The sequence below is a fragment of the Sebastes umbrosus genome, chromosome 4 (genome assembly GCF_015220745.1).
Source record: "Sebastes umbrosus isolate fSebUmb1 chromosome 4, fSebUmb1.pri, whole genome shotgun sequence".
In the NCBI taxonomy this organism is placed as follows: Eukaryota; Metazoa; Chordata; class Actinopteri; order Perciformes; family Sebastidae; genus Sebastes; species Sebastes umbrosus.
In genome coordinates, this window is record NC_051272.1 from 2,897,527 (window position 1) to 2,910,478 (window position 12,952).

Below are 12,952 nucleotides of genomic sequence, written 5' to 3' on the forward strand. Positions count from 1 at the left end.
AGAAATATTGTTTTATTACACTAGATTTGACAGCTTTAGTTACTTTGCAGATTAATATTATTAATACAAAATATAAATCAATTAATAAATCATGACGTATTTATTATAGATTAAGCAACCCAGCAGTATATGAAGTAGTTAAAATGAGCTCTACCTTTACCAGCTGCAACATTAAAGTGATGAACACATTAATGCATGAATGATTATAACCCAATAATATTTTATATATTACTCTGCATAATGTGTACTTTTACATTTGACACTTTAAGTATTTTTAATGCTTACACTTTTGTACTTTTACTTGCAGGAATGTAGGACTTTTACTTGTAACGGTATGCATTTGTACGCTGTAGTATTGCTCCTTTTACTTCAGTAAAAGATCGGAGTACTTATTCCACCACTGCCATCGATACGAACGGAGGCACAAAGCTCCAGAATCAGCATCGCTGTAGTCCGGTATAGTCTCTTAGACCACCAGACCCCTAAAGATCAGGTTGCACGGGTCTCGAATCTCCTTCCTCCCCTTCTACGGTTACATTTAAGCTCATGACACTCAATACACATGTACTGTAAGAGGAAGTGGAGCTGATAGAAATACTACTTTAAGGCACTACTGTATCATCATCATCAAAATCTGAGCTACGCCATAAGGAAGCCTCTTCAGTCAATAACCCCATGGGGCAAAATAAAGACGCTCAGTCCAGCCGCCGGTATGGAATATCTGCAAACTGTGCACAGTCTATAAGTAAACCCGGTGATTTCATTGACCTTTCTGATCCTTCTACTAAAAATACCCTGAAAACACAGATAGACACACATCATCTCCAAAAATCCGTTTCAGAGCCTGTTTCCCAATCAGGACATTGACCTTGACCGAGGGTCAGCGTGCCATGTTGTATGTTTACTCAGAGCACACAACATTCACCAGAATCACAAACTTTGACCTCAATATTCCTGAAATCCAAACAGAAGATAAGCAGCACTGAGGTGAACACCTGAAGAAAAGACAATATTGTGTTTAGGGTGTTTAACAGATGTTGCATGTGCAGCTGTTTTCTCTGAAACGCAGACTATAGAAGCATGTGCTGGATTAATAATCACAGCAGATTTATATTTTTTCTAGTACTTTAAATAAGTGAAGTTTTTGACTTGTGAGTATTAGGGCCACTCTTGGGGGAAAGAAAAGGGAAATTTTCAAGGAATACTTCACCCACAAACTGAGTTACTCAGCGCGTGTTACCTTGAATTCTTGAAGAAAAAACGTTCCTGCACGCTTCCAAAGTGAACGGAGAATCAAAAAAACAAGGAAAAGTCTGCGTCATGCCTAACAACGCCCCTTAGCTGTTGTAAAATCACTTTAAATCACAGCCTCTCGCGGCTTATTGCTTAAATTTAAAACATTTCATACTCGCACGGAGGAACATGAGCCTGTTTATGCGGTAATGTTTTCAATAAATTAGTAAGGTTTTAGCAAAGATGCATGTGTTTGGGAAGTAGTGAGCATACGACTGGATGAATGAGACGTAGATTATACTGCTAATGATGTGTGATAGTTTGTAAAGAGATGTTTTGATATAGTTTTGCTTGTTAATCGCTGCTCCCTGTTTACTTCAACTCATCAAGACTTTTCTCAAACTTTCACAAACTTTCTAATTTGTTCCATTTGGGACCATTAAAAAGTGCTTTCTTGATTTCCAGAACTATCTGTGCAGCAAAAGCCAACTTTTATTGTGCTATTATGGTTTTTGTGAGTCATGTAATCAGCTGGATTGACTCACTTGGTCATGTGATTTCCCTTGTTCAACCAAAAGGGTTCAGTGGGTTCAGTGGGTTCAGCTATTGCAATTCAATATGACTCCAGCACTGTGAGGCTGCAGTATGCAACAACACATGTAGACCATATACTGCACATGAATGAGATGCACATCTAAGTAGTATTTTTCTGCATGAAGGAAGATATAAATGTTTAAATGAGTACATTGTTGAAGAAGCTGTCTAATAGTCTGGATCAGTCTTCAGTCAGAAACTTGCTTCAACATGCAACTTAACACCCGACTGCGGTGTTAGATTCCCTTATTTGTGCTTATTATGTGCGTACATGCCTGTTCAATCGTTCTTGGCATCGGCACAACTGTGGTAATCGGTTAAGTAGTGTGTGTTTACAGGTAACAAGAACCATGCATGTGTGTGTCTGTGTGTGTTGGTCTTGAAGCACTGCCCAGATCGCCGCGCCCCAGCAGGACTCACCGTTGTGGGACATGCCCACCGACAGGCACTTCTGGAAGCGGCAGTATTGGCACTTGTTGCGGTTCTTTTTTTGGATCTTGCAGCGGCGCTCGCACTTGTCGTACTCCAGCTTCAGACGGATGGTCCGCCGGAAAAAACCCTGAAGGAATGAAGAAGAAATGCAATTACAGTTAATAATTATTTCCAAATGTACGAATGAGACATGAGACACCACGGAACAGATCAGTCCGGCAATAAGAGCAAAAAAGAAAAGTTACACAAGCAAATAAAAACGGACAAGTTTAACGACCTTTTAATAAACTCTGCTGTCACCTGAGTTTCCCTTCTGGAAATCAATAAATGCTTATCTTATCTAATCTGTTGTGAAATCAGCTCAGGAAAGAACAAATCAACTCTTTATTGAGAAAGAAGCTTATTTTTAGAGAAGCGGTTATTTATTCCTGTAGGAACGGTGCGTGACAATTCAGTCAGACACTTAGTTTCACCATCAGCTTCTCCTCGCTTACACAACCTTGACAAAAAGAAACATTTGGCGAGGAAGAGATGGACCAAGAGGGTAGAAAACGGCCTGGGGAGTTGCTTAATAACACATTTAGTCATACTTAATAGCACAAATGGGAATTTTATCAATAACTGTCACCCAGTATGCCAAAATAGCCACAGACACAAAAATGGTCACGCAACACAGCATTACACAGACAACCACCTGAGGACATGTTCAGTAACTCTGACTGATTATCACCCACTAACCTCCAACCTCATGTGCACCCACACATATACACTCATAAAACAAGGGTGACGTGAAGTTCAGGCCGAACGGGCTTCGTGCCGACGCTGCTCGTGTCCACTGTCGTAAAGGATCAGAGGTCAGCCTCCTCCTGTTACTGCTCCATGAACAAGTAACAGGAGAGGAAGAGGATGCACATGTGTGGTTGTATGTGAAGACATATTTTCTGACAAAATTAGATCAGGTTTAGACATTTTTCTTTTGTAGAAAAGACTTTTTGTACTCGTCTTAGAAGATAAGAATCATGATTCTTACATGAATCCCCCCCCCCCCGACCTCTACCTGCTGGCCCATTGTGACAGACTTGATGGAGAAATGTTGACTTCAGCTAATGTTGCAAGAAGGGGCTTCACCACCGTTAGCCTTTGGCACTTCATAGGTCACTTCTGATAGATGCACTCTTAATGACTCCCCCCCCTAAAGGTAGAAGAAGCTAAACAGATTTGCCTTGACTCTTGTGATAACCTGTTGTTTTACAGCCCACCACTTCACCTGCACAGGTCACATATAGCTGTGGCTGCTGCCCTGTGGACCCTCCGAGGCCTTCGTCCAGTGATACTTCTGTACTGATGCACCGACGACGCACACATCACATGAACACTAGTATAGGGCTGTGTGTTGGCAAGAATCTGGAGATACGATACGTACCATGATACAGGGGTATTCAATGTATTGCAATACTGTAAGCTGTAAGATTTTTTTTATCACAGTCCCTGTAACGTTCACCATCAGAGCACTACTTTGAGAGGGCAGATCCCTTTGCGAATTAAATAAAGTATTGACTGTAGGGCTGTCAATCGATTCAAATAGTCAATCGCGATTAATCGCACATTTTTATCTGTTCAAAATGAACCTTAAAGGGAGATTTGTCAAGTATTTAATCCTCTTATCAACATGGGAGTGGACAAATATGCTGCTTTATGCAAATGTAATTATATATTTATTATTGGAAATCAATTAACAACACAAAACCAAGACAGATGTTATCCAGAAACCCTCACAGGTACTGCATTTAGCATAAAACAATATACTCCAATCATAACATGGCAAACTGCAGCCTAACAGGCAACAACAGCTGTCAGTGTGTCAGTGTGCTGACTTGACTATGACTTGCCCCAAACTGCATGTGATTATCATAAAGTGGGCATGTCTGTAAAGGGGAGACTCGTGGGTACCCGTAGAACCCATTTACATTCACATATCTGGAGGTCAGAGGTCAAGGGACCCCTTTGAAAATGGCCATGACAGTTTTTGCTCGCCAAAATTTAGCGCAAGTTTGGAGCGATATTTCACCTTCTTCCCGACAAACTAGTATGACATGGTTGGTACTGATGGATTCGTTAGGTTTTCTAGTTTCATATGATACTAGTATCTTCGCTCTAGCTGACAGATTTTTATCTTTGCATGTTAACTATTAATTAAAAATCGATACAGTATCACTAAACATAATCTGGCGGTGAACGAGATTTTCCATGTTTTCTTACATCCCTAATGAATACAAGAAGACATAATCATTCTACCGCTGACTGCACAGAGTCACACTCCAGTGAGCTGTTGCTCCGCTGTGAGTGTTTATATAACAGCATGTTGACATGACGGAGTCGCTGAGTTTATGTATCACTTCCTGACATTCATACTCCCACTGCTGCCTCGGCTGATACATTTAGCTGCTCTCGGTGGATTCACGGCGCGGAGGTGTCGAAAAGTCTTGCACTTCGGCTGCTTTCCCTTCAGGGACCGATAGAAAAACATACAGTAAATACACTGTATAAATAAATAAAAGAATACTGACACACCAACATGGGCTCGAGAACAAGTTAGACTATCTTTGTCCTTCGGTGCCTCTTATAAAAAACAGCCTTGGGTTGTTCTTCAACACGACTGGTAAACAATTAACTCAAAGATTATCGAGCGACCACGTGTAAAGGCCGAGCCTGCTAGTTCAGATGCTTTCAGGAGTTATCATTGGTCACAAGACTCACAGCCTCATGGATTTCTGGCCTGGCATATCCTACTTTCTTCACCGTCTTGATTTTGAAATTGGTTAATGTGTAGTCTGGAGGCTGTTTGTGATTCTTGGCTTGTCTGTGCTCGAGTGTGAGTCACTTAGGGAGGAAGCGATTGATGGATATTGACAGAAATATTGACTGAGAGGGAGAGAAAGCAGTAGTACGCAAACACAGTGCAGGGGGAGAAGATAACTCAAATGTCCTTCAGCAACTGTATGTCCATTAACAAGACACTTATCCTTACGTCTATAATGTGAAATATAAAGATGAAACTGTATAATTCATGTGTGTAATCTCCGTCTCACCTTGCAGCCCTCGCAGGCGTGGACTCCGTAGTGGTAGCCCGAGGCGCGGTCGGCACAAACTCGACACTCCAGATTGAGCGATGAGGAGGCCGATGAGAAGTCCTCCTGGCCCGATGCCAACCCGTAAACAACTGACGACGGGCTGGATGCTGGCGTCAGGGCATCTGCAAAACACACGTGGCACGTGGGCGATTAGACGGGTCATCGCATTACCAAACAAACACATCTGAAAGACGACGACTACACCGTCTGTCTCGCTGCCGGAAATACTCACAAATCTCAGGCTGATGATAGTCCAGTGATAAATGCACTATTAACTCCTACAAATATATTAAAAGTAAGACTTTCTAAGGTAGATTTTTGCCATTTCTGCCAAGAAATCCTCAAACATTTTCTTCTGTTGTGCACAAGGTAGATCCAGCGGAGAAAAAAGTAGTTGGTTTGGAGGAAAGGCTCATTTTTGTGCGCAGACTTTCCTCATTTAGTTGCACGTTCAATCAGACGAGACAATGGCTCTCATTGGTCCACACACACAATCATATCTGATGTGAAAGTGGGCATTCAGTACATCAGTCTGTATAATTTCCATTGTTGCTGAAGACCTACGATCAGTCTCAAGATCGTGTGTTTAGAAAACGTGTGCACACTAAGTGTAACAACTGTATAGTTGTATGGACAAGTGCTCTTTATTGCACAGAAATTCCTGATAACTTCAACATTTTGAAATGTAATAATGAATGTTTATTATATTTTGCACGACACAGATTCTTTACAAAGACATGGAACAACTGGATGACTGAACGCTGCTCTCCCCCGTAGACCAGGGGTCAGCAACCTGCGGCTCCGGAGCCACATGCAGCTCTTCAGCTCCTCTCCAGTGGCTCCCTGTGGATTTTTAAAAATGGAAATGAATAACTGTTATTTGTTTGCATTTTCATTTTTAGTTATCATTGTTGTAGGTCTATGGTACGATGGTACAACGGAGTATTAGGGCCACATTGACGGAAAAAAAGTAAATCAGAGATTTCAAGAATAAAGTCATAATATTACGAGAATAAAGTCAGAGGTTTACAAGAAAAAAAGTCGGAATATTATGAATATTATTTTTTTCTCGTAATATTATGACTTTATTCTGGAAATTTCTGATGTTTTTTTCCCTCAATGTGGCCCTAATACTCCGTAGTACATTGTCTCTTTGGCCCTCACTGCATTAGACTTATATACTATATACTTAGAGTATAAAATGTTTGGTGGCTCCAGACAGATTTTTATTTTTTCTTTTGGCTTAAAATGGCTCTTTTGATAGTAAAGGTTGCTGACCCCTGCCGTAGACTACAGCCATCAGGATGCTTCAAAAACCAGCGACTGAAACCGTCTCTCCTCTCCCCTCTCCCCTCTTCCCTCTCCCCTCTCCTCTCTCCCCTCTCCCCTCTCCCCTCTCCCCTCTCCCCTCTCTCCTCTCCCCTCGCACCTTTTCAATGTTGGAATTTGGGGACCTGCATTCCACAATTTTGGAGCTCTCCAAAATTGACAATCCGACAAGTGCGCTCACTTCACACACTCTGTTGGCCAGGTGTGTGCCAAGGTGAGAAAGTAAACAGGAACTTGTCTTTCAAGCTTGTAAATGTTTTGTGTTCAGTTTCATGGTGCCTGCATCTGTAGACAATGTATCTTACTTTTATAAAAGTATACCAATTGATGATCCTATCAAACTTTGCCTCAACCCTCTGAGACCCAACGGTGAAGATACTGGCATAAAAAAATCATTTTTTTACCAACCATCCTAGCTTGTCAGGAAGGAGGCTAAATAACGCTCCAAAGTTTTGTTAAATTTTGGCGAGGAAAAACTGGAATGGCGATTTTCAAAAAGATTTCTTGACCTCTGACCTCAAGATATGTGAATGAAAATAGGTTCCTACGAGTCTCCCCTTTACAGACATGCCCACTTTATGATAATCACATAATCTGCATACTGGGGTCCCTAAACAATCTTGGAATTGTATAAATTGGGTATCACTGTAAAGCTGAGACTCTTGTGGATCCAATGAGCCCAACTGTATTCATGTGTGATGATGTTAGTCCCAATGGGAGACATTTCATTGTAGTGAGACCATTTTTTGAAATGTGACCTCACTGTATAAAATGACCTGTGGTGACCTCTAGGATAATCACAGCCTCATGAAACTTTACCGCCACAAACTAGAGACCTAGAGCATTCAGAGGATGGATGGATTAAACTAGAGACCTAGAGCATTCAGAGGATGGATGGATCAAACTAGAGACCTAGAGCATTCAGAGGATGGTTGGATCAAACTAGAGACCTAGAGCATTCAGAGAGTGGATGGATCAAACTAGAGACCTAGAGCATTCAGAGGATGGATGGATCAGACTAGAGACCTAGAGCATTCAGAGGATGGATGGATCAAACTAGAGACCTAGAGCATTCAGAGGATGGATGGATCAGACTAGAGACCTAGAGCATTCAGAGAGTGGATGGATCAAACTAGAGACCTAGAGCATTCAGAGGATGGATGGATCAGACTAGAGACCTAGAGCATTCAGAGGATGGATGGATTAAACTAGAGACCTAGAGCATTCAGAGGATGGATGGATCAGACTAGAGACCTAGAGCATTCAGAGGATGGATGGATCAGACTAAAGACCTAGAGCATCCAGAGGATGGATGGATCAGACTAGAGACCTAGAGCATTCAGAGGATGGATGGATCAGACTAGAGACCTAGAGCATTCAGAGGATGGATGGATCAGACTAGAGACCTAGAGCATTCAGAGGATGGATGGATCAGACTAGAGACCTAGAGCATTCAGAGGATGGATGGATCAAACTAGAGACCTAGAGCATTCAGAGGATGGATGGATCAGACTAGAGACCTAGAGCATTCAGAGGATGGATGGATCAGACTAGAGACCTAGAGCATTCAGAGGATGGATGGATCAGACTAGAGACCTAGAGCATTCAGAGAGTGGATGGATCAAACTAGAGACCTAGAGCATTCAGAGGATGGATGGATCAAACTAGAGACCTAGAGCATTCAGAGGATGGATGGCTGTCCTAGCTAGATTAACAATAAGGGGATTTCTGAGCAGTTTCCACAACACAAGTGCTCGCCATCCAATCCGTCAAAAAATGTAATTCTTGCAGAAATCTCCAAACGTCAAAAGTTTTTGATCCCAAATCACAGCATGGCTTTTTCTACAGTGTTCCTCAAGGTCTTGGTGTCTTAATGTGGTATTTTGGAGGGATTATTGATCATTTTTATCAATTCTCCAGTGGTAAAAAATGGTTAAATTTAGCTCCAAAGCTGTGGAACAAATAGTATCAACCCCAAAATTGCTCCAACAACTTAGGAATGACCATTATATACTTCTATCATAATGTTCTAAACCGCTATACACTTTCACAATGTAATCAAATTAATTAATTCAGGGTTATTTTACTGATATATGACAAGAACAACTTGACACACGATGCTGTACACCACTTCTATGTGACATATACTGTTGACCTGCTATCTCCCCCTAAATACCCCCTGTACCCCTCTAAAAAAAAGAAAAAACGGGTCTATTGTGGGTCTCCGAGGGTTAATGAATGCATCTCTAATGTCCCATCCCCCTCTGACAAAGAATTAGTGGAATTTAAAGTACAGCGAGACCTCTTTGCTCCGACAAAGACAGTATGTTCTATCCCAGCAACTATTTATTCAGACATTAGCATGCCTGACAACAGTGTTGGAGTAGTGTTACTGATCTTCCTCACGGATGACAGGGTCATAGGTTGTCAACAGTTTTCTATTTCCACCTTGTGGAAGGCAACAAGGTTGGTAGAACGTGTTTGGTACACAAATAGCAAAGACGAGAGGGTACAAAACAGTGGCACTAAGTCAAGCCACATGAGTTGGTCGAGAGACGCCAGAGCCGGGGATCAGCGACGTTTGGCAGCGGACCCGGAGCTCTGTTCCTGAACCGGTGGTTTCACATGTTTCAACTGAGCGAGGACAAGAAAAGCACGTCAGCGTTTCTTCTGCTCCCGTCTCTCACTGTTACAGTAGCGCTCCTAAACCACCATAAATCCTGAGCAAACCTCTCGCTGACTTTTCCATGACATCATCAAATGTTTCCATGATGCCGTCCTTTACATACTTTCCTTTCTCTTCTCCTCTCCTCTCACTCACTCACTCACACCCTCTATTCTTTCATCTGATGTTTATCTCTCTGGACTATTCACGGCTTCTTCGCTTGTTGCATAATTTGGAAGTAGCATAAAACTCCCAGATGTCCCATGTGACTTTTATTCAGGAGGAAACACAGCGGCAAAATAGATGTTTCCTGAGAGGAGGTGCGTGGTGGCTGAGGAATGTGTGAATTCCTCGTTGGATATGGGGCGAGGAGAAGGTGCTGGAGGAGGACGGAGAGGCAAAACAAGGGCATAGAGGAAAATAAGAGGAGAGAGAGAAGAAGAAGTGTGCAGGAAAATGTATCAAGACACCAGGGCTGCACGATTATGGCCAAAATGATAATCACGATTATTTTGATCTATATTGAGATCACCATTATTCACTCATTTTAGGGACAACATTTTTAATATTGCTATTTCACATTTAAATAAACAGAGCACTGCTTTATTACCGTCATCTGTAGTTCACAATTCAAATGATTAGGAAATAAATTGTATTTTTATTGAAATATTTGCTTTGAATAAAAATAATCTTGGCATCAGTAGTTTTAATGATATATTATGAGCTGTTTAGAGGCATTGTTAGGAAGTTAATCAGGTCATAATTCTCTTTCTATTATCTATTTTATATTGCTTTGAAAACATCTCCGTCAAACAACTGGATTTATTCAAGTTTCTCGCCAAAAAAACTACATTTTACAAGATTACATTTGAACACATCATGATAGCGTTATAATTTACCATCGCTCAATACTCATTTTTACTGAGTAGAGCTTGAACGCACCATAATGTGCTCGGTGCTGTCAGCAGACGAGCCGGTCACTGTGATCACTCTGAGAACGAATTACAATATAATAAGTGTCTGATTAAGTTAGTTGTTCCAAATGTTTTAAGGTTGTTCCTCTGCTTATTTTGGACTTACAGTTGTTACTAAATGCAGCTTTATGTCTTTTTTAACTCACGCTGAAGGACTTCCACACCGACGACATGTTGTGTTAGACGTTATCAACTGTGCCGCTGTACGCAACGGAAAACCATCATGTGGCGGCTGCACATGTGTGTCTGATTGGTAAAAAATCGGATATACGACACTGCTGAAAACCGGCCAGCTTCAGTCGGCTGCTTACTGACGCTGCATCTCTAGCTGTTGGTTTAGGAAGCGCTTGATTTAAGCAGCAGAAGAAGAAGAAAGAAGAAGAATCCTTTATTTTTCATAGTACATACAGGTACATACATGAAATTTGACTTCTGCATTTAACCCATCCTACATATTTTTAGGAGCAGTGGGCTGCTGCAAGCGAATCGGGGGAGCATCTTGGGGTTTAGCGTCTCGCTCAAGGACACTTCGACATGCAGTCGGGGATCGAACCAACCTTGTGGTTAAAGGACGACCCGCTCTACCCACTGAGCTACAGCCGCCCCAAGCAGAGTTTTCTATAAGCAGAGCACGCATTATAAAAGTCAATATCGCAGTCGATCATGTTCAATTAATTGTGAGAAGCCAAAATCGGGATCGCGATTACAATTCAATTCAGCCGTGGTGTGCAGCCCTACAAGACACTCAGAGACGAGGACAAACCGATTCAAACCAAAGGGACTATCGCCCAAAGGGGGTAAAGTGGGTGAATCTGACAACCTGAGTAAACAAACGGCTGTCAAAGGATTGTAGCGCAGCTTTGTTATAGGTCAGGGCATTGACCTTAAATTAGCCAAAGTGTATGTCCTCTCTGAACATGCCGTTGGAGCAAATAAGGGATTAAGGGGGTAAACTGCGGGGCCCAAGTTCTGACAACAACAACAACACCAAAGAGATTACTCTGAGCTAACGAGGACACTTTGACGTGTGGAATGACAGTAGGGCAGCCAACCATCTCACCATATCATTAATAATCTTAAATAGATCATTTCAACGATAACGAGACTTCACCTAGAACGGTGGAACCTTCGGAGCCGTTGCTGGAGGACTGGTATTCAGGGACGTCGAAGGAGCTGAGGGCGTCGTTGTCGATGGACTGGGAGATGTCCTGGAGCTCCTCCATGCCGCCCATGAAGTTGTCATCGGCGCACAGCGGGCTTCCCAGCACCGAGTCCTCCAGGGGCGAAGGGGGATGGTAGTGGCTCTCCATGTCGACCATCGCGGTGGAGGAGCGGGCTGCCGGCACTCTCACTCATCAGACTGGAGACAGAGGACAGGGGGAGGGGGGACAAAAAGACAAAGAGGTCAAACATGTGATATGGAAACACAAGACACGGTGATAATTCATTTCTAAGGTCACCTCTGTCTGAATTTATAGAGACGGAGCGTCAGCTTGCTAACATGCTCACAATGACAATGTTTACTATGTTCACCATCATTGTCAATCAATTAAAATATTTAATCACGATTAATCACATGATTGTCCATAGTTAATAGATTTTGTATCTGTTCTAAACATACCTTAAAGGGAGATTTGTCAAGTATTTAATCTTCTTATCAACATGGGAGTGGACAAATATGCTGCTTTATGCAAATAATGTATATATTTATTATTGGAAATCAATTAACAACACAAAACAATGACAGATATTGATCCAGAAACCCTCACAGGTACTGCATTTAGCATAAAACAATATGCTCCAATCATAACATGGCAAACTGCAGCCCAACAGGCAACAACAGCTGTCAGTGTGTCAGTGTGCTGACTTGACTATGACTTGCCCCAAACTGCATGTGATTATCATAAAGTGGGCATGTCTGTAAAGGGGAGACTCATGGGTACCCATAGAACCCATTTACATTCACTGATCTGGAGGTCAAGGGACCCCTTTGAAAAATGGCCATGCCAGTTTATTCCTCGCCAAAATTTAGCGTAAGTTTGGAGCGTTATTTAACCTCCTTCGCGACTAGTTATAGTATGACATGATTGGTACCAAAGTTTATGGCAAAGTTTGATTAAAAACTTTGACCTGAGTTATGTCAATACTTGTTAAGACATTTCAGTAAAAAACACAATGACAACCTCGTTGTAGCACTAGAGGACAAGTAGAGGGCTCTACAGAGTCATTGGGATACATCTTCTGGGAACCATGAACGATTCTACCAAAGTTTTTGCCAATGCGTCAAAAAGATGTTGAGATATTTGAGTAGATAATTGAACATTTTTGCTGACGGCACTAGAAGAAAGGTTACGGGAACACCAACGTTGTCAGTATCCATCCTCAGGGCCACTAGTGTGACTGAAAACAACATCATTACCCCCATCAACACAGCATACATAACGCATAATGCATCCAGGCCTCATAATGAGTAGTGCTGATGTAACGCGCGGTCCCTCCACGCTAACAGGTGCTGCACGTTGCTATAGTTGGTCCACTCAGCAGACTGAGAATGAAGGACACGAGGAGTATCTTGTGACATAACACAGGCCCCT

At 42.1% G+C, this 12,952-nt stretch overlaps 1 protein-coding gene across 3 annotated transcripts in view; it reads right to left on the reverse strand.

Moving 5' to 3' along the window:
- The window catches only part of pparab (peroxisome proliferator-activated receptor alpha b), a 40,721-nt gene that overhangs the window by 10,677 nt on the left and 17,092 nt on the right, over nucleotides 1-12,952 (reverse strand). For all 3 annotated transcript variants that reach the window (XM_037768683.1, XM_037768684.1, XM_037768685.1), the window contains exons 2-4: nucleotides 11,470-11,718; nucleotides 5,349-5,512; nucleotides 2,248-2,386 (exon numbers count right to left, since the gene is read on the reverse strand). In XM_037768683.1, the coding sequence (XP_037624611.1) occupies nucleotides 2,248-2,386; nucleotides 5,349-5,512; nucleotides 11,470-11,677 (511 nt within the window). In that variant the 5' untranslated portion in view covers nucleotides 11,678-11,718. The remainder of the gene's footprint in view (nucleotides 1-2,247; nucleotides 2,387-5,348; nucleotides 5,513-11,469; nucleotides 11,719-12,952) is intronic.